Source organism: Tympanuchus pallidicinctus, unplaced genomic scaffold (genome assembly GCF_026119805.1).
Source record: "Tympanuchus pallidicinctus isolate F22 unplaced genomic scaffold, pur_lepc_1.0 scaffold8, whole genome shotgun sequence".
NCBI lineage: Eukaryota > Metazoa > Chordata > Aves > Galliformes > Phasianidae > Tympanuchus > Tympanuchus pallidicinctus.
This window is the reverse complement of record NW_026294802.1, coordinates 4702122-4720265: the sequence shown is the minus strand read 5'-3', so window position 1 is coordinate 4720265 and position 18144 is coordinate 4702122. Positions and strand designations below refer to the sequence as shown.

General features: G+C 47.9%; 1 protein-coding gene across 9 annotated transcripts; it reads left to right on the top strand.

The window, feature by feature from the left end:
- The first annotated feature begins 2698 nt into the window (after window positions 1-2698).
- Window positions 2699-18072, top strand: LOC128073232 (zinc finger protein 501-like). Of its 9 annotated transcripts, none has more exons than XM_052667861.1 (3): window positions 2699-3461; window positions 13431-14646; window positions 15597-18072. In XM_052667861.1, the coding sequence occupies exon 3, from the start codon at window positions 15611-15613 to the stop codon at window positions 17021-17023; it is 1413 nt and encodes a 470-aa protein (XP_052523821.1). In that variant the 5' UTR covers window positions 2699-3461; window positions 13431-14646; window positions 15597-15610; the 3' UTR covers window positions 17024-18072. The 9 variants fall into 9 exon arrangements, with proteins under 9 accessions (XP_052523821.1, XP_052523827.1, XP_052523823.1 ...); XM_052667867.1 differs by lacking the exon at window positions 2699-3461 and adding an exon at window positions 3630-3766; XM_052667863.1 differs by lacking the exon at window positions 2699-3461 and adding an exon at window positions 3805-5174.
- The last annotated feature ends 72 nt before the right edge of the window (window positions 18073-18144 follow it).

Sequence of the window (18144 nt, the reverse complement as noted above, 5' to 3'; positions counted from 1 at the left end):
TGCAGGAGCAACTGCTGCTCTTGGCTGCTGACACCTGAATAACCAGAGACTCTGAATGCCTCATAGCTAAGTCAGAGATTTACTTTCCTACTACCTGCAAAAATAATGAGACTCCTCATCTGTACACATGGTAGTGAGGAGAAACAAGCTTGGCTTTTTATACTTATGGAAAAATAAACCTGACTTTCTTCCAGTCCTGAAACCATTGCAGTAGGAGCAGAAAAATGTTTCTGAGAAACTTTTCACTGTGTCTTTCAGAATATTTTAGTGCTCTGTTTTCTTTGAAAGTTACCTGCAAAGAAAGCAGAACTCCTTGTTGATACATCTACACATCTCTTAGTTTTCTGATAATCTCTAAAGCCACATACCTGTAAACAACAAAGTCAGATGTTGTCTGTTTTGAAAGATTATTGCTAATGGGCAAAGAAGTAATTAAGATTTCCAGCCACCTGTAGCAATATTGAGACACAAAAACATTCATTTCAGAAGGAGCTGGAATAATTGGCTCCATTCTAGTGAGCTTTGAAAAACTCAAGAGTAGTTGCAAAATACTAAGCATAAAGTGCTAATTAACTTGGATTCACTGAATTGTTGATTCTGTTTTCATGTTTGGGTTTTCAGGATACTTAAGTGGGCTGGACTTCTTTTTTTTCTTTTAATTAACAAAGTTTTTTTGAAGACTTGAATCCTTGAATGAAGAACAGTACTCTTAGGACCTGTGAGAGTGCCAAACCAAGCAAACTAGGAAATAGTGATTCCATTACTGCTGAGATTGGGAGAGAAGAAAAAAAGTGGGGTGAGAACATATACTGATGAGCATTTGTGCAGTACAGCCTGAGGAGATGGAGTGTCCAAAAGAGGGCTACAAAGATGGAGAAAAGTCTGGAGGGCAAGGTGTGTGAGGAGCAGCTGAGGGCCCTGGGTTTGCTCAGCACAGAGAGAGGAGCTGAGGGGAGGCCTGATGGCGGCTGCAGCTCCTCACAGGGAGCAGAGGGCAGCGCTGAGCTCTGCTCTGTGTGACAGCGACAGGGCCGAGGGAACGGCATGGAGCTGTCAGGGGAGGGCAGCCGGGGGTCAGGGACAGGGTCTGCAGCACAGGGCGGTGGGCATGGAACTGAATGCCCAGGGCTGTGGGCATGGCCTTGAGTGCAGGAGTTCAAGGGGCATTGGGATGCTGCTCTCAGACAGAGGATTTGGTTTTTGGGTGGTATTGTGTGGAGCCGAGATTTGGACTTCTGTCCTTATGGGTCTCTTCTAAGTGGGAACCATTCTATGATTCTATGACATATTTGTGCAGTCAGGAAGAAGCATGGTAAGGCTTTTCAGCCTTTTTCCTCAGTTTTAGTTCTTATTTAAATTGTAAGGTTTAATGTGCCCTTTTCTCCCCCTTACCACATAATATGATACAGTTGCTGTTGCTATTGACCTTCAGGCAGAGAGAAAATCAGTGGCAGCTGATGACACTGTTCTCTAGAATTAATAGACCTTGCCTTCAATTTCAGAAAAAAATATTGTAAGACTTGATTTGTGATAAAGGTAGGAGGAAGGAGAAGTAATACGGCTTGGAAAAGCCATTTGTTGTTGCCTGATGGCAAACTCTGCTGGTTTTGTCCACAGGTGCCACAGTACTGAGAAAGGAGTTACAGAAAGCAGAGATGCATAAACTTGTGCCAAAGTTTAATGTTCCGTAAATGGCACTTTGAGAAAGTGCAACGGCAGTTGTTGCTGAATTCACAGAGGATGGAAACTACCTGCTGCATGCAGCTGCTAGCAGCAAGGGAACAGCTCTGCTGTGTGATGGTGTGAGAGCTGCCTTCTTGGGCCATGCTGCGTTGGGCCTGGTACCGTCCCACTGTGGAACTGCTGTCAGCATTGGAAAGGTGTAGAGGTGCCTTCTGCCCAAACACACAGCAAAATCTCCTTATTGCAGAGTAAGAGCACTGTCCCATAAAGAGCTTGGGCGTGCTTGTAGATGGCAAGCTGGACATGAGCCAGCAGTGAATTCTGTAACTTATCCTTAGAAATAGTTGTCTAAGAAGTAAAATATTACTGGATATGTTAGCGGCATGTTCTAGAAACATTATTACTGAATTATGTGATTAATTCTTTCTTGCAAAACGGTAAGAGTTGTTAAATGTTCCAAATGATGCGAGTATAGTGTTAGGGATTAGAAAACATATTGTAGAGTTGTTCTGTTAGGATAAGAAACTCCCAGCAAAAGAAAAACAGAGTTAGCAAACATGAAAGAAGCTAGGGCCTCTACACAAGGCTGAACTGTCTCACTCCATGAGAAGGTTCGGATGTGACAGGCAGGCACCAAGATACTCCCCTCTGTCTTTCTCCCAAGCTTATCTATGTGGAAGGGAAGACAAGCAGATATCCGCAAAATACTGATCAAGTGTGGAATAAGTTAAATACTTGACTACAGATTTACGCTTAAGCAGCAAAAATGTATGTTTGTCCAGTGTTTCCATGTTTAGTGAAGGGTCGAGAAAATTGTGAACCTGCAGTACTCAGCCAATAAGGAACCAGGGAGAAAGAGATAAGCGTTGGGCAGTAGGGAATAAAAGATGTAACGCTGTTTTCTGCGCCCGCTCCTGCTTGCAGGAGTCCCACCATTGCAACTGTGAATGAAATCTGCTTTATCAGAGATACCTAGAAAATGATTTGGATATTTCCAATGCATCTCAGCTAGGCTGCAAGTGGCGAGACACAGCGTACTCACTGAGATGCGTTCCTGGGAGGCAGGGGACAAAGTGCTAGGGAAAGCTGTGCAAGGGAGAGGTGCCTTCTTCACACCAGGCTGGTGGGGCCAGGGCAAGGCTCGCAGGAATGCAGTGTCTGTGCAAAGTCCTCCCTTGGCAGAAGGGCAGCTTTAACTTTACTAAGGCTTCTTGTCTTCCTCTGGGGTAAGTTACCACTAACTGACTGATTGAAAGACAGAGATTTAGGTAAGATGTCAGGCAGAAATTCTTTACATAGAGGGCAATGAGGCCCTAGCACAGGCTTCCCACAGAAGCTGCGGGTGCCCCAGCCCTGGAGGCATTCAGGGCCAAGTTGGAAAGGGCCCTGGGTAGACTGAGCTGCTGGGTGGCAGCCCTGCCCACGGCAGTGGCTGGGGCTGCGTGGGCTTTAAGATCCCTTCTAGCCATTGTGTGATTCTATGAAAGAAGGCGATACCGTCCTGTCACCAAGAGGACAGAAAGCAGTCGGGCTTTACCAGCGCACAGTAACGCACAGACGCTGAGAGGAATGCGGACAACGGGAAGCCCACAGGCTGTCTCCTCGGTGCCTCCTCCCGCGGTCGCCGCAGGTGCGCGGGCGGGCTTCGCTCCCCCCGCCCCGGCGCGCACAGGGGTTAACAGCAGCGCCGCGCCCCGCCGCGCCGCCCCTCGCCCGGCGGCCCCTCCGCACCGTCTGTCTGGTCCCGGCAGCATCGCCGCGCACATGGCCCCGCCGCGGTAAGTCCGGTCGCGCCGCCACAACAGCGGGCGGAGGCGCGGGCGGCGCCGGGGGGAGCTGATCACAGGTCCGGGCCGCGCCCGCTAAGACGCAACGGGGCGCTGCCGGGGGGCGCCAGCAAAGGAGAGGCGGGGGAGCAGCGAGAGGGGCGCCTGCTGCCGGCCGCGGGGATAGGGGGCGGCCCCGCGGCTGCTTCTGTCCCGGTCAGTGCCGGCGGAGGAGGGAATTAGCGCTGCGATCTCTAAATCCGGAACAGAAAGGCGTGACCGACCACGCGTGGGCTGCTGGCCAGCAGCGGGGGGAGGTGAGCGCAGCCGTGATGCTGGGGCCGGCGGTTGTCGTGCTGCAGCCGCGGTGCCTCGGCAACAACGAGCGCTGCGTGGGGCAGAGCGGGCTGCCGCTGCGCTTGGCGGTCCCCCTTGTGACCTCTATGGGCCTTGAAAGTGGTTCCATTTCCCGGGGCCACTGGAGGGTCTGAGAGGATGGAGCGCTCCTAAGGGTTTGCTGCACTGTGCGGATGTTCTCTATGTTATCCGGCCGTGTCTGTGTTATTCAGGGAGGGTGAAGGAAGCACAGCCATCCCCACCCTGAAGGGGCAGTGTGCCCGGTGTGGTGCATCCCTGTGCCTCTCTCCACACAGAGGAAGAGGGTACACAAGGCCTGTGTGGGATAAGGTGCACAGGGGTTTTTGTTTGACACTGCTCTCTTGAGAGATGAAGCTGTGGGAATGGAATGTTGTTTAGGCATTTGATATTAAAAAGAGCAATTGATTTGAAGAAGTAGAACACAATGCATTGTATTCTGTAACTTATCCTTAGAAATAGTTGATCTAAGAAGTAAAATATTACTGGATATGTTAGCGGCATGTTCTAGAAACATTATTACTGGATTATGTGATTAATTCTTTCTTGCAAAACTGTAATAGTTGTTAAATATTCCAAACGATGCGAGTATAGTGTTAGGGATTAGAAAACATACTGTAGAGTTGTTCTGTTATGATAAGAAACTCCCAGCAAAAGAAAAACAGAGTTAGCAAACATGAAAGAAGCTAGGGCCTCTACACAAGGCCGAACTGTCTCACTCCATGAGATGGTTGGGATGTGACAGGCAGGCACCAAGATACTCCCCTCTGTCTTTCTCCCAAGCTTACCTATGTGGAAGGGAAGAAAGCAGATATCTGCAAAATACTGATCAAGCGTGGAATAAGTTAAATACTTAACTACAGATTTATGCTTAAGCAGCAAAAATGTATGTTTGTCCAGTGTTTCCATGTTTAGTGAAGGGTCGAGAAAATTGTGAACCTGCAGTACTCAGCCAATGAGGAACCAGGAGAGAACGAGATAAGCATCAGGAAATAGGGAATAAAAGATGTAACGCTGTTTTCTGCTTGCAGGAGTCCCGCCATTGCAACTGCGAATGAAATCTGCTTTATCAGAGATACCGTCCTAGAAAATTATTTGGTTATTTCCAGCCATTTGGGGGCTTGTCTGGGATTATTATCGTCTCTTGGGGGTCTCTCCCGCTGCCCTGGACAGGATAGGTGCACCCCGCTGATTTCAGCGGTCCTGTCCGGGTGGTGAGGTGACTCCCTGGGACGGTCGATAGGAAACCAAGACTGCTACTTACATAAAGGACGGGCTCTGTGAAAGCCAAGGGGCAGGTAGGCACGGGTGCTGGCCGTTGTGACCCAGTAACTTCGTGCACGGACCAAGGTAAGGGAATTTAATTCTTGCCTTGGGGGTCGGTTGAGACTCTTGAGTGTGTGTGACTGGGACGCACTTCAGTGCGAAGCGAGTGCGGAGTCCCGACCTGCGGTTCTGTTGTCCCGCGAGGGGCGCGGCCAGGGGCGGACGGAGCGGCTGTTGGTGAAAGGAGGAGTCTCGGGAGGGGGCTGTTGGTGTGCGGTGCCCTGCGCACCTGACAAAGTGCCAGCAGTGCACCCCTATTAATCCAGGATAGGAGTACAGCACTGTGGGGGGATTGGGCCCAAAATCTGAGAATGGGGGTCTGGTAACCTGTGAGCTGGGGAGTTCATGGTAGCATTCTGGAGGTAATAGGAGCTCCCGAGAGCCGGGGAAAAGGGTCCCCAAAATCGTGCCTATAGATAGCCCTTGGGAGAAGTGCTTCAGAACTGGAAAACCAACCCCAAAACTAGGGACAAAGACAGGAAAGAGATGTTTAAATACGGTGCACAGATATGGCCTAGAGAGCCTTTACAGGGAAAATGAGTATTTTGGCCAAAATACAGATCTGGCAAAGATTGGACCTGTCAGATTCTGAATTCGTATGTAAAGAATAAAACTCCCTTGTCGGAGGAAGAAATAGAATATGCTGCTTGCTGGTCACGAGAGGTCAGTCTATTACTGGCAAAGAAAGATTTGGATCAGGAGGAGGAGGAATCGGGAAAGAAAGTTAATCAATGGGATCCCCTGGAGAATCAACCCATTCCATCCAGCCCTAATGTAGTGCAGGAGGCATCGGGCACTTCCCCAGAAGAGCAAGAGAAAACTCATAGTTATTTCACAGGAAGGAGGGCATGCTGGGCTCAGGAGGGAGTTAGAGCAATGTAAGAGGGATATCGAAAACTTTCCTTTCCCTGACACTGACCACACTAATACTTCTATATACTCCCTATGGGAGTACACTGTCCACTGGGACAGGGGCAAATAGGTTGTGTAAACTCCCCACTCACTAGCGGAGAGGTCAGAAATTTTAAGAAGGAAATGAAATCCTTAATTGAGGATCCTGTAGCAGTAGCAGAACAATTGGACCAATTTCTGGGTCCTAACCTGTACTCATGGATGGAATTAGTGTCCATCGTGGACCTATACTGTTTATGGGAGAGGAAAGGGTTATGATCAGACGAGCTGCTAGGCGAGCATGAGAAAGGAATAATCCCTCTGGATGCCTTGGGCTGGTGCCAGCAGAGCAAAAATACCCAGTGGAAGACCCTAACTGGGACTGTAATAATGCACAGCATCGGCAAAACATGAAGGACTTGTGAGATATAATAATAGCTGGAATTAAGGAGGCAGTGCCTAAGTCCCAGAATCTCACTAAGGCATTTGAGGTTCAGCAGAATAAGGATGAATCCCCTAGTGATTTTCTAGAAGGGCTTAGAGACAGAATGAGGTGGAATGAATTCTGAGCATCCTGTAGCACAAAGCCTCCTTAAGGTGAATTTTGTAACTGAGGCGTGGCCAGACATACAGAAAAAACTTCAAAAGATAGAAGGATGGAATACAAAGCCCCTGGAGGAGCTCTTACAAGAGGCTCAGAGGATATATGTTAGGAGGGAGAATGAGGAAGAAAAACAGAAAACTAGGTTAATGGTTTCCACAGTGGATTGTGTAATAAAGACTGGATAATAGGGGGAGTAAAACAGAAGAGAGGTCGGGTCCTGAAGGGGGGCAAAGAGAAGAAAAATTCCGAGGATATCGATCCAGACCTCAGTCAGAGAATAGTGAAAAGAGGTGTTTCAGGTGTGGAAAGCTAGGACATATAAAGAGAAACTGCCCAGAGTGGGAGAGAGAGGAGAAGCTACAAGCTGCCTTAAATTCAGAATAAAGGTGTCAGGGGTTTTTGAAAAATTGGTCCCACTAGGAGCCTTTGGTAAATATGAAAGTGGGACCTGAAGAGGAGGATATTGTATTTTTAGTTGATACTGGGGCAGCTCGGTCATCGCTGGCTCATAAAGCGTCAGGGCTCAAATTAACAAATGAGACTCTAAGAATAATGGGCATAGAGGGAAAGGGGATGACAGAACCACTTTTTGAAAACACTAAATGCAGATTAGGCAGTAAGACGATAACAGAACAACTCTACAGTATGTTTTCTAATCCCTAACACTATACTCGCATCGTTTGGAACATTTAACAACTATTACAGTTTTGCAAGAAAGAATTAATCACATAATTCAGTAATAATGTTTCTGAAACATACTGCTAACATATCTAGTAATATTTTACTTCTTAGATCAACTATTTCTAAGGATAAGTTACAGAATACAATGCATTGTGTTCTACTTCTTCAAACCAATTGCTCTTTCTAATATCAAATGCCTAAACAACATTCCAGTCCCACAATTCCCCCCTCTTTTTCTTTCACGGTGTTGATTTCTGCAATTCCTTCTTGTTTTTTTCTTAGAAAAAAAAAAACCAGATTTAGCAAACATGAAAGAAGCTAGCCCCTCTTCTCGAGGCCGAGCTGTCTCACACTGTGAGAAGGTTGGGATGTGAGAGGCAGGCACCAAGATACTCCCCTCTGTCTTTCTCCCGAGCTTATCTATGTGGAAGGGAGGAAAGCAGATATCCGCAAGATACTGATCAAGCGTGGAATAAGTTAATTACTTAACTACAGATTTATGCTTAAGCAGCAAAAATGCATGTTTGTCCAGTGTTTCCATGTTTAGTGAAGGGTTGAGAAGATTGTGAACCTGCAGTACTCAGCCAATGAGGAACCAGGGAGAAAGAGGTAAGCGTTGGGCAGTAGGGAATAAAAGATGTAACGCTGTTTTCTGTGCGTGCTCCTGCTTGCAGGAGTCCCACCATTGCAACTGTGAATGAAATCTGCTTTATCAGGGGTACCGTCCTGGAAGATTATTTGGCTATTTCCAACGAAGCTGACTGCTGATGCTCTGAGGAGCTTTGAGGCTGCTCTGAACTTGGAGTGAACAGAGGTGCAGAAAACCTTGTCAGGTCCCCAGAGAGCTTCCACCCTGCTGTTACCACAGGCAGCTTTGTATGGTCTTACCCATACGGCTGGTGTTTGTAAAAGGAGCAGCGCAACAGCCAGAGTTCCCATGAATGAGACTCTACTCCTTACTTTTTGAGAGCCAAGAGGAGTTCCTTAACATGAATGTTTATCCTATATGTCATAGCATCTGTTTCAGGAGTAGCTGCAAACCATGTGCCAACACTGGTGCAATAGAATGCTGGACTGGCAGTTCCTCTGCAGGGGGATAGGCCTTCTGCAGGTAGAGCTGTCCTTGCGTGTGTTTATTCACACACAGATGTCTAAAGAAGATTAGTCCCTTCATGCTTCTGAGCAGAAACACTTCTCCTTGGTGAGGAAAGGCCAGCATTCTGCTCTGCAGTCACTGAAGGAGATAAACTGCTCTCTGCAGAGGAGAGCTAGTGATGGCAGTGGTACAAGCCCACCTAGGAAAAGTATTACTTCTTTCCATCTTGCCCTGTTTGAGGATAGAGATGTTCAGACCAAGCAGTAGTAGATGAACAGTTTGTGTAGGAAAGAACAATGCATCTTTGAGACAATTATTTTTGAGAAGACAACATCTTTATCTTTGAATCCTGGGCCTGGGTTTTCCCTTGCCCTCAGAAGAAAACTTCTTTCCCTAGTTCTCACCCTTGGCCTGCGGAAGTGCTGCAACCCCAATGGTGCCTCAGACCTGGGAAGGAGGATTCTACTTTCTCTGTTCCCATACATCCCCTCTAAGCCGCAATGGCTCATCCATTTTGCTGATCACTTTTTTCTCCCATGCTCTGCGTCAGTGCTGTTTGCTCCCTGAGACACACTTGCGTTGTTCAGGGCCTCCAGCAGCTTCAGGGCAGCAGCCTGCAGCTCTTCCTCCATCACTGCCTTTCCCATGCTCAGCAGCTGCTGCATTGTATGCAGCAAGCTCTGTACGTGCCTGTCCTGGAGCCTCAGGAAGAGATCCTCAATGTCAGTGGCAGGCAGCTGTCTCTGCTGCTGGCTGCTGACTGTCACCTCTGTGGGGTGTGAGGTGGAAGGCTGCATTTTCCCCAGCAGTGGCAAGCCATCAGGTGAGAAACTGGAGATGTCAGCTCCTTCCATGTTAGGGCTGGAGCTGGATGGCTGGGTGGTTGCAGGAGAGGTGGGAAAAATAGGCTGGGGACTGAAGATAGCAGACAGTGCTGCATCACTGCTCAGGGCCACGTTGTCAAAAGTTTGTGTGCTGCCCAGGTTGGGCTTGTGCTCTCCCGGGCATGCAATCCGCTGTAGAGGAGAAAAACATTTCTCTAGAGGTGGTGGGCCTGAGGAACAGGTGCCTGGCCCCTGCCCTGCACTGTGACATTGGTACTCATAGCGCTGTCCCATTCTTCCCATTCCCTGCCAACATGAGCTCCCTTAAGCCCAGGGAGGGAAAGAACCTTCTGCTGTCCTGATCATATCTCTCCGTAAGTCTCCTTTTGTGACTCCTAGTTATCTTCCCATGAAGCCTGCACAACTCACTATTTCTTCTGCAGTAGCTTTGTTATTTCACCTTGCTTGGGAATGAGAGCTGGTCGTAAGGACAGAGGTGGCTCTCAGAGGTTCATTTTTTTCAAGAATACCTTCCCCAGTGTCTCATTTTTGGCAGGTGGTTGCAGGCGCCACCTGTGTAGACTGGTCATCTTGGTGTGGATGCCCCTGACAAGTGGGCTGCCCACAGCTCTCCTTTACCTTCCCTGATTATAGCCTCTTTTTCGCACTTCCTCATTTCACATTCATTGCATCAGTGCCTGGAGCACAATGCACCAGGTCATCAGGAAATAGTTAAATAACTCACCTTAATGAAATACCTTTTTGTAGTGCAGCGATAAAAAGCAAATGCACAGAAGTTGGGGAAGAAGGAAGTTGCTGGTAGTTCCGAGCATATGGGTCCTAGAAAAAGGCAAATAAAAGATGCACTTGGTGGTAAACTCCAGTACTGAGGTACAACCTGCAGCAATAATCTCAGTGTCAAAAGACATCTCTCCACTAGAAAACCTCGTGCTTGGGAGAAACTCCACTGCTTCCTGGTCGTCTCAGCCACTGAAGCCCTGAGAAGAGGCTGGTGCTAAGTACATGGAGCTGCCATCAGGTGTAAGACAAGGTGTTCAGAAATAGATGCCTTCCTCTCACCTGGGACTACTGCCCGTCCTCTCTCTTAACAGTTCCCAAGTGTCAGTCCCCTCCCTGGCACCTTCCCATGGCAGTTGTGGTTGCCTTTACCTTCTGGGATGACTCCATGGTTTTCATACTCATCCAGTTTCCGGACTATGGGGTTCTGGCAGCCGTACAGCGCACGAAGGTGGCAGGCGGTGCTGGCGCGTTGGGAGGTCTGAAGGGACCTGAAGAACTGGTGGTACTCATCATTGGAGAGTGGTGTGCCCAGTTGCTGTGCCTTTCCAACCCAAGGGCCAGCAGCGCGGCCCCAACCTGACAGCACTGGTGAGAAATGAAAGGCAGGGGGGTAGGAGGAGGAAATGCTAACCATGGCACGCTCAGAAGAGCTGTCAGGGTGAACCCAGACCTCTGTTGTCTTGTCTGGATGCGAGGTCCAGAACAGTGCTGTGAGAGGGTAAAAACTGAGGTTGAGGCATGGAGGGGACCAGCTCTGCCCATACTAACAGGGATGTAGTATTCTGGTGACAGTATGTGGCTGAGGGGCCTTCACCAAAATCTCTGGAGATTGAAATCCTGAGCTGGGAGGAAGGTCTGGGAAGTCATGGCTGGTACTGAGAATGCAGCTTTGCTATGAAACTTGGAGCAGGGAGGTGGATTCCTTTCAAGACTTTTGTGTCTGCAAATTCTCTTTGTCTTTTAAGTGTGTGACCTCTTGAGTTAATGCAGTGTATCACAACAGGTATGGATATGCCCTTAAAATGGTCCAAGAATTCACTGAACCCATGTGCAAAACATAAAGCCAATTCTTCCCTGCAAAGAACATTATGAAAGCTGGCGATATCAGACATTTGGAGGCTAGATGAGCCCAAATAAAAGTGCCATGTGCAATCTTAGTTTCATCTCCTTATGCATATGCTTTGTATCCATTATTTAAGTCCACAGCAAGCTACTCTTCTTTCCTTAGGACTTCAGTGTCCCTTCATTATGGAGACTTGACCTGTCCCACATGGGGAAGTAAAATTGTAAGATAGACTTGTGCTGCATTCAGGATATCTGCCTCATTTCCCACAGGGGTACGGAAGAAGGAAGCAGGAAGAAGCTGGAAGAGGAAGGGTAGTTTTGTGGGCGTTGTGCTAAGAAGTAGATTTTATACCTGGCTACACCACAGAGGCTTCTGTGTGATGCTGGGTTAGTGCCAGGCTTCTCAGTGTGGTGCTGATGGAATTTTGCTTACCTTGTGTGTTGCCATTTATATGAAGGCTGAGGTCTCCTAGAGCTTTGGAGTCTGCATGTGCTGTATTTTGAATGCAAGTGCTACATAGCATCTACTCTGAGAAGACAGGGCTGAAACATCTCTCAAACTGAGATTCTGAAAGTAGTGGGTATTTTTAACTTTAATCCTTCTCTGCCCTCATTTTGCTATTTGCAAAATCACTACAAATGAATTAACAGCTGTGAAGCACTAGAATGTAGAGTGTATAGAAAGTTCACAAGGAAGAGAGTCATTTGAATGGGATCTGCACATAAATCAAGCACAGAACAATAAGAATGACTGCTTACTGAACAGCTGCTCATTGCAAAGGCATTGTCCATCCCAGGACTAAAACAGCCAAAATCATGTGAAAAGAAGATAAGCAAGAGCTGTGTTGCTGTGTGCACAGAGGGAACAAATCAGGAGTTGCAAAATGAATGCAATTTAGGGATGAGGTAAACGTTCTTTTTGATGTTGCCACCTCTGTAGTCTGTTAATCTTTGTCTTCTTTTTTCTTGTAAAGGCAAACTTAAACATTTCTACATGGCTTCTATCTTGTTAGGATCTCTGCCTTCTTATTAACATCTGTGTGCCTGTAGATGCAGTGTGATCAAATAAAAGTGTGTAACTTCCCCCTTGAACTGACCATAGAGGTTACTGAGCCTTCTGTGAAACAGAACAGAATGAGACACAGCAAAGTGACTGTAGAAATCTACAGAAAGTGGGGGAATGAGGAAACCAGGAAATACGGGACTCTCCCATATCCTCTCACTAGGATGTAGGCTGATAGGCCATGTCTTTCTGTCCATTTCTTCCAACTCTAAAACCTTCTGTTTGCCTTTAACCAAGGTCATCTCTCACATCTCCCTCTGCCTCCCGTACCTCCTCATCTGGCCATTTCTTCCCTTCTTGGCTGGTTGTTTGAGCCCAAGTCTCTGCTCTCATTTCTGATCTGTGTGCCAAGCTGTGTCACATCTCCAGACTCCACCCCTGCTCCAGCCTCTGCTCAGGTGTGTCCAGCTCCAAGTCCTTCCTCCCTCAGCTCAGTCCCTCCCTGTCTCTCCTTGATGAATAACATACCAACTCCAGTGTATAAAGACTGGTAAAACTGTAAGCATCTGAGATCTGTGTATTGATGTTTTTTGGGGGTGCCCTTTTCTCTTCATCTCGCCTCCAGTGTGCCCACACTGGAGTACACCAGGGGTGAGGAGGCAAAGAGCAGCCAGGTGAGCCATCCTTCCTCACACCCTGACCTGAAGGAGAGACATTTTCTACTCACTGATCAGAACCAGGAGAGCCTGCATGACTGACATAGCACTGTCCTGCCTGAGCTGGGCTATCACCTGCCCGTGTCCTCCCTCCTGTACCGGGGGTGCTGGGACAGGCAGTGGGGAGCACAGCACGCTTCCCTTGTTTCTGGTGGTGATGTGTGGTGTCATAGACACCTTCGTTCTTTGCTCTGTTGTCCCTTGCTTCCGTTGTTCCCCACTTCCGTGCACCCAACAGCAGCTGTGGCAGATATATGTCCTCCCTATTACTGCTTAACTGAAGGTTGGCACAGTGGCTCCCTGTGCCAGCTGTGTCATGGGGCTGTCCCTTTGGGCCTCTGCCCATCATGTCAGGAGCTCAGTGCAGCTCATCTCCTTCCTCCTTTGTCTCACTGATGTCTCATCAGCCACGATGTTGCCTAAGTACATGGCACTGTCCAGGCATGGCTGACCAGCACCTTGTCCCCACCTGGGTACTCAGTAGTGTTTCAGGCTTCCCACCTTTTTTATGGCAGTCATCAAGCAGTAATGCTTTTCTGCCACATTCTCAGCTCTGCAAAAAATAATCTCTCTTCTGTATCTGCTTTTTTCTTCTGCAGGTGCTCACCATCTTGGGATGCATATTGACCGTCTGTTTGGAGCTCCTCTTGAATGATAGCAGAAAGGGACTGAAGCAGAAAGTGGTTTTCCTCTCCTAAAAGCATCAGGATGTCTCAGCAGGGTCAGGCCTACCTGCTGCCTTGTATGTTGAATGGGGAAACGTGGGGAGGGAGGGCTCAGCTTCCCTGCCGTGTTCCAGTGGCATGATGCGAAGTCATGTAACTGAAATGATGCAATGCCATTGCAGAGTTAGTATTTACATGCACAGTTTTTAAGCATCTTCTTTCTCCAACGTGTACCTTTCTGGCTGTTCAGAATTCAGCATCTTAAAATGCCACAGTGTGCTGCACAAATGCAACACAGAGCTAAATAGGTGACCTAATTTTCCATCCTACAAAACCCACTCGTACGCTGTACTTCTGCTCTGAAGAAAAAGTCCTTGTATGTTGGCACTCAAAACTGCCCAATCCAAATGATGTCAGTGCTCACACACACACGTGTGTAGCTGCATTTTTCAGCTCATCTCCAGCCCTGGGCTCTGTCAGGAATGAGGCAGCCACAGTGTCATTATGCTGAACAGGATGGGAAGTTCTGCCTTTGGTCTGCTATTGCTGCTGCTGATGTGTGAACAGATCAAAATCCCTCCCTCAGCCCTCCCTCAGCCTGGCTGAGTCACCGAGCAAATCCTCCTCCATGGAAGCAATGGAGAAGACTCTAGGCAGATGCAGAAAGCAACGCATGTGTGCGGGCAGCATTTTCCCTCTGCTTCAGCAGGACTGTACTGTGTTCATATTTAACACACCAGGAGGAAAGTTGACAGGGAGAAAATGGCTTCAGGCTTCTCTGTTTTCTGTACAGAACTCAGCAAGCTGACAGGCAGCTCTCAGTAGTATGTGCAGCCAACCCCGTCTTTGCTGTGTGAGTGGCCCTGGCTAGCAGACCCCACCAGCAGTGTCACAGTGTGTGGCAGAACATCAGTAACCCTGACTTGTGCTTCTGAGCATTATTTTATATCTGGCCTAGGATGCTTTCATTTCCTAAATCTCATTCTCAACACTGCTACTAGAACTGATGGTATTTGTTACATCTGTTTTCCCTCTCTGATCAGGAGCTGCTGTCCCTGACTTTTCTTTAACCTCGTGGGCAGAGTGAAGAGAAACAGCACTGTGTCCACGAGGAACTGAACTCTGAAACAGTGGAGGTACTGCTCAAAAGGTGAGAAATTGAATAGCGCATGCCTGAAGGAGAAATACAAGAGTAAATGCTGAAAATCTGGTTTTGTTGTGCTGCATGCTTCACGCTCATCCTACGTCTCAGCTTCTGTACTATATTCTCAGGAATATTTCCAGGCAAGGTATGCAAAAGTGAAACATGGTCTTGGGGAATCCAGGACCCTTTGAAGAGAAGTCTGTGTGAAATTAAATCAAATACCGTGTTTTTTTCAGCAAAGATCTATACTCGGAATGTTAGCAGGCATAAATAATCACAATGTGGCTTTTTCTTCCTTTTACTCTGACGATATTGTAATGTGTTGTTGGTCAGTAAGCTGTCCTGAGGTCTGTGCTGGGGGGGCAGTGCTATTATTTTATTTGTACTGTGAACGCTTTTCAGCCTTGAGTGTTATAAGCAGAACTTCGAGCATCAGTATAACCACTGTGGTGTTGTTTTCCCACATGAACAGATCAGCCAACTCAAAACCTGAGGGGCTTAGCCTGCAGCATTCTGCTCTGCTTCTGACCTCCCACACATAAGATGATATTGGCACTGTAAGCAGTGCCCTCCAGCTAATCTGCTAGCATTCATTTCCCAGTTGTGTTCTCTGCACTAATACAAAATCAGGAGCCTCAAAATGTTTCAGTCTAAGTGTACCTTTCCATGCTTGATTAATAAAGTAGTTTATCATTCTGTTCAGTTGCCTATCTGTTCTGTAGACAAATTCTAGATACAATTTGCTGCAGAATATGTCTGGTTTTCTTTGTAAGGAAAAGGTTTATGACTGCAAAGAAGAAAAGTACTCTGCTTGGCAGGGGATGATGTTTCTGTGGTGCTGTCTGCTTCCTTCCTTGATTAAGCATGGGAATGCTGGAGAACAGCAGTGATTCACAGAGAACAGGAAGAGAAAAACAGAGAGGGTTATTCATTGCTAGCTCCTCTGTTCACTCCAGCAGGTGGCCAGACCATGGGTGACATACAGAAGGCTCAATCTCATCAGGAAAAGCCTGCGAGAGCTGACTTGCACCCGTTCATCTCCAGAAGGCCCACTACAGGTACTCTGCAGGACTCTGATGAAAGACCAGACTGCAAGCAGGAGCTGGAGATGGAAAATGAGGTGAAGCTGTCTTTTGTAAAGAGGCAGGGAAAGGGAGCTGTCATGGCAGTGTGGGATTGCGAAGGTGATGGCACTCCAATTGGCAAGGTGGTCCTTGCTGGGGACAGGCCAGACCCTCCAGTGTGTGGGAACAGCACCATTTGGATTCAGCAGGTGGGAGAGAAAACCTACGAGTGTCCCGAATGTGGGAAGAACTTCAGCCGGAGCTCGTATCTCAGCCAGCACCAGAGGATCCACCTGGCAGAGAAACCCTTCAGCTGCTCTGAATGTGGGAAGAGTTTCACCCGCAACTCGGACCTGATCAAACACCAGCGGATCCACACAGGAGAGAAGCCCTACCAGTGCAACGAGTGTGAGAAGACCTTCAGCCAGAGGTCCAACGTGATCAGGCACCAGCGGACCCACACTGGAGAGAGACACTACCAGTGCAATGAGTGCGGGAAGAGCTTCAGCCAGAACTCGCATCTCATCGTCCATCAGAGAAGCCACAAAGGAGAGAAACCATTTCATTGCCCCCGGTGTGAGAAAAGCTTCAGCGACCGCTCCTCCCTTATCATACACCGGAGGGTCCACACTGGAGAGAAGCCCCACAAGTGCCAGGTATGCGGGAAACATTTTCGAGACAGCTCAGCCATCATTCGGCATCACAGGATCCACACGGGAGAGAAACCCTATAAGTGCACCGAATGTGGGAAAACCTTCCGCCAGAGCTCCTCGCTGGTGACCCACATGCGGACGCATACAGGCGAGAAACCCTACAAATGCCCTGTGTGTGGGAAAAGCTTTAGCCAGAGCTCAGCACTCACCACGCATCGCCGCATCCACGGGGGAGAGGTGTTGCCCCTGTACCATGGCAGCCTCTTGGCCAGCCCCTACCAGTGCGCTGAGTGCGGCAGGCGGTGCAGCGACCAACCCACTCTCATCAAGCACCAGACCACGCATGTGGAGGAGCGGCCCTACATCTGCGTGGAGTGTGGGGACAGCTTCCGTCGGAGCTCAGCACTCAATGTCCACTTGAGGATCCACCGTGGGGAGAGACCCTACAAGTGTGAGGAATGTGGGAAAACCTTCCGGCATAGCTCAGCTTTGGGTGCACACTTGAGGATTCATGCGGGATCCAAGCCCTACGAGTGCGCTGAGTGTGGGAAAAGCTTCCGGAAAAGCTCGACGCTTAAAGTGCATCTGAAAATCCATGTGGTCAAGAAGCCTTATAAATGTACCGTGGGTAGGAGGACTCTCTCTTCCTGTTCTCTTCTCCCATAGGGTTGGTTGGAGCAGAAAATGAGCAGAATTTGATTGTATCTGAGGGCGCGTGAAAAACATAGGTACTGAGAATTACAGTGGCAAAAGGCTAAGGAGACACCGTAGCAGCTCTGGGTGCTTAACCCCAGTGGTATGTTAAGTTATGAGGTCAGGGAGCTCATCCTAGGAACTGCGTACTGGCAGTTAAAAAGAGTACTGAGAGCTGAGGGGAGACCAAGTTCTGTGTAATTTGGGGACTGTGAGTATGTGGTAGAATACAAGCAGAAGAATTGGGCTTTTAAAATAACTTTTCAACAAAGTGGAAGATCAAATTTAAAAGGTCCAAGTTGGATCTCATTCAAAACTCTAGCTCGTTAGGCACTGCAGTAGACTTAGAAACTCATATTTTCCATTAAATATGGTGAGTTGACCCCGTATTTGAGCAGGCACTTCCAATTCCTTGAGTCCAAAACTGAGGAGCTGAACCTCAACCCGTTCTGTTTTTCAATCCTCTGTTCCAAATCCTACATGGGACGATGAATTCCTACCTCCATACACAACATCTGGGTGACAAAATGGCCGAGTAAAGCGAAACTGACAGAAGACTTGGACGTGCAAGCGTAGCCAGTTGGAACACTGCCCATCACCGGTGTTGGGCAGCTTTGTCCTCCTTGTTTTTTTAACGCCTTCCTGTTAGGGACATCAACAAAACGTGGGCAAAACAGTGGCCTTACATTGTTTAACCAAAAAAAAAAACAACAAAAAAAGGGTTCCCCCTAGATGTGTGTGTTATTCTTAGCACGTATGATAGGTTCCTACTGGTAGGCAGGAGACTGTTTGCAATTTTGTAGTCCTTTATGTGAGAGAACTCTTCTTCAGCTCCCTGCTGTTTGTGCTTTAGTAATATGTAAAGCTCGGTGTTAAGTTAGGAATTCGAGCTTTAGGTTAGGAATTCCTATATTACACGTAGTGCTGTGGCAATGACTGCATTACAGAAACCTCCTCTGTATTGCTGTGTTTTGTTACGAGGGATGTGTTTCCATCCTAAATAAACTTTTTCTTTTTTTTTTTTTCCTCTGTGTGATGCTGTTTTGTGTCACTGTATGCATTCATGGGAAAGGAGAAGAGAAAGCTCCGGGCAG